The sequence below is a fragment of the Egretta garzetta genome, unplaced genomic scaffold (genome assembly GCF_000687185.1).
Source record: "Egretta garzetta isolate BGI_Z169 unplaced genomic scaffold, ASM68718v1 scaffold105, whole genome shotgun sequence".
In the NCBI taxonomy this organism is placed as follows: Eukaryota; Metazoa; Chordata; class Aves; order Pelecaniformes; family Ardeidae; genus Egretta; species Egretta garzetta.
In genome coordinates this window covers 979,119-982,175 of record NW_009259598.1, presented here as the reverse complement: position 1 = coordinate 982,175, position 3,057 = coordinate 979,119, and the positions used below count along the sequence as shown (strand labels likewise).

The window sequence follows — 3,057 nt, the reverse complement described above, 5'->3', positions numbered from 1 at the left end:
CTTTGGGATCCCAGCACTTTACACCAGCATCCCCTTGCTGGGGAAACGCCGGGAGCTCCTGGCCTGGGCGCTGTGGGGGACACGAGCGGCACTTGCCTCGTGCCACGATGCCATGGCAGGAGCCAGAGCTCCGGCAAATGTCATTCCCGAGGGAACAGGCAAAGGCAATCGCCTGCTCGGCAGCGTCCGGGAAGGCGAACGCTTTGCTGAACCTCAGAGCAGAGTCACCCGCGCTTAAAGGTCAGCAGCGGCGTGAAATGGAAGTTGCCTTATTTTCATTTTAAGCATGTCCCTGCCATAAACCCACTATTTGAATAACAAAGAGCGGCAGCAACTCTCAGGTCGTGATGGGGGTGGGGGGGAGAGGGGTTGGAAAGAGAAGAGCCTCCTCCAGGCCCCCCAGCCCCCCCAGCCGCTGCAGGAACACGACTGCCTCTGGCCAAGACCCCCACATCCCATGGGAACGATGTCCCTGTGCTGGGGACAGCCGGGGAGCGCACCCACCCTGCGCCCACCCCATCGCCCACCCACAGGGATCCGCTGCTGCCCAGCAAGGGCTGAGATCGTCCCGCATCGCCCCCTCCCAAGCACTGCGAGGTCTCCACCTTCTGCCTGTCCCCTCACCGTCACGTTGGGCTGAGATTGACCCTGGGTTTTAAAGTTGCTGGGGACACCCAGGGCTTCAGACGTGCCCGAGTACAAGGCTGGGGCGTGGATGCATCTGGGCTTGGTGATGTCCTGCTTCACGGGTCACGGCTCCTTTGCCCAAGGATCAGAATTGGAGGAGAAGGGGGAGGAAAAAAAAATAATAATAGCCTAGAAAGGATGTCGGTACCCTCCGCTCCTCCGACCGCCACGCTGCTGCCTCCTTTCCCACTGCCTGCCTCCCTCCTCCTCTCGGAGGCAGGCATTCAATCTTTTTTGTCTCGGCAAATAGCTTTTAAGTTCCTCCCGCTCCTTCTAATTTATATTATTTTAATTATTGAATAGCCCTCTCACTCGTCGCCTGGAACATTAACATGTTTTAAAAAAAAGGGACCCAGAAAAATCAAACTCCATCAGCGATCCGGTTTTTTCCTTCTTCGCTAACAGCTTCCAGCCCTCCCAGGAGGGCACCCAGCGCTCTCAGCACGCCGGCCCGGTGGAGGAAGAGGAATGGGGAAAGAGAAAAAGGAAAACGGCATCAGCCCTGAGGAACCGAGGGGGTTTGGGGTGCTGGGAGGGGAGGCAGAGCTGGGACCCCTCTGGGGGGGCAGGATGGGGCTCCCACCGCTGCCGGGCGTGCAGAGTGTTTACATTTTGCTGTGGAGGGGGCTCTTGTTCAAACACTCTCTCCAGCCCAGGGACGCGGCTGCGGGTAAATAAATGCACAGCAAGAGGGAAAGTAATTATAAACTCCTCGGCTTTCCTGCGGCTGGCACGGAGAGCAGGAGGGAGAGCCGGCCCTCGCTCCACCCCAAGCGCCCCGTTCCCCCCTGCACACCTGGGGCCGGTGACACAGGACAAGTGTCCCCAGCCTGGCTGACGTCCCCTGGGCTGGAGCACAGAGCGGTCGCGGCCGTCCTTGCGCCCCGTCGGCGATAGCTGCCTCCATCCCAGCAGCGAACACAGCAACCCTGCGGCTCCCCAGCCCTTTGGCTCAGGTGTGACCTGACATTTTGGGGGTATAATGCACACACCCCCTCACCGAGCCACCCCCACAGCCGCTGTTCAGGGGGGTCTGCACCGAAATGCTCCCCACTGTCAGCTGCTTGCAGGCAGGCAGGTCGAGAGCCTCAGTCTATAGGCAACAGCCAGGCAGGGGGTGCCCGGCAGGGCTGATGTGATGGTGAAGGGTATCTTACAGCCAGGGTGCTGAGCAGGATGGCCAGGGTCCCCCCGGGCTGACCCCCCAAGGTGACACTGCTCCTGCAGACCGGCCAAGCCCCCTCAAGTCACATCTGGGGAGGGGGGGCAAGGGCTGCACCCCAGAAACCCTCAGGGAGCTCTCAGGGAGGCTGGACCCTATTCAGCCTCCCTGGGATGAGATCCCTGGATCGTGAAGATCCCTGGATTTTAAGATCCACCACAACCAAGCCCTGGGCAACCCAGTCTGACCCCGGCGACGGCTCCAGTGGGAACAGGCAGTGGGCTGAGCCCCCACAGTCCCTTCCAGCCCGAGTTATCCCACCCCACACCCATCCTCAGCTCACCTCCCCGTCCAGCTCCAGCAAGGGAACCTCCCGCCCGCTGATGCCAGGAGCATCAGCATCCCCCCCTTTCCACGAAACCAGGGAAGAAAAGATAAAAACCCTCCTGCTAAAAGTGTCATCACTGGAGGGGGATGGAGGAAGGGATCCCCAGGGACCCAGGGGAGGCAGGAGAAGGGTTTTAAAGACACCAGCTCCTGCCTACCCCCAGCCATGGAGGAAGACACACGCAGGGAGAAACACTGCAAACACACCCGCGGTGGTTTTGCCGAGCGGTTATTTTTACCCCCGCCAAGCCCTACCTTGAAGAGCCGCAGGATGTTGGCCACCATGATGGAGACGGAGCTTCCCGAGGCACCGATGACGCCGACCACCCGCTCCGGTTTGGTGATGATGGGGGGGCCGCCGTTGACGCAGCGCACCTCGGTGCTGTCCTTCTCGATCAGGGCTTGCACAAAGGTCAGCGACTGCTCCAGGGCGTGCGTGTCCCGCGAGCACGTGTCCAGGATGCGGGCACCCAGGGTGATGTTGGGGAGCAGGTCGGGGTCGTTGTTGATGCGGTCCAGGGCGAAGAGCATGGCCTCCAGGCGATGGATGCCCTTCTCCTTCTTCAGCTCCCCGCAGGCTTTGCCCTCCGCACCCCGGCCGTGCACGGGGAAGAGCCCCCCGAGCGTGATGTCCCCGTCGATGCGGATGGAGTTCATGTGCGGGTAGCCCTGGCCTTTGGGCTTGGCGGCACCCCCGGGCGCCCACCCCCAGCTCCAGGCACTCAGGAGGAGGCAGAAGGAGAGACGCTCCATGCAAAAATAACCCCCGCTCATTGCCAAAGCCGTGCTGGGGCAGAGCTCGTGGCCCGAAACCCGGCGGC

General features: G+C 61.5%; 1 protein-coding gene across 1 annotated transcript in view; it reads right to left on the bottom strand.

Moving 5' to 3' along the window:
* The window catches only part of GRM4 (glutamate metabotropic receptor 4), a 50,131-nt gene extending 47,121 nt beyond the window's left edge, over positions 1–3,010 (bottom strand). Inside the window, 1 exon segment of the mRNA XM_009638198.1 lies at positions 2,492–3,010. Within this exon segment, the coding sequence (XP_009636493.1) occupies positions 2,492–3,010 (519 nt within the window).
* Between the last annotated feature and the right edge of the window lie 47 nt (positions 3,011–3,057).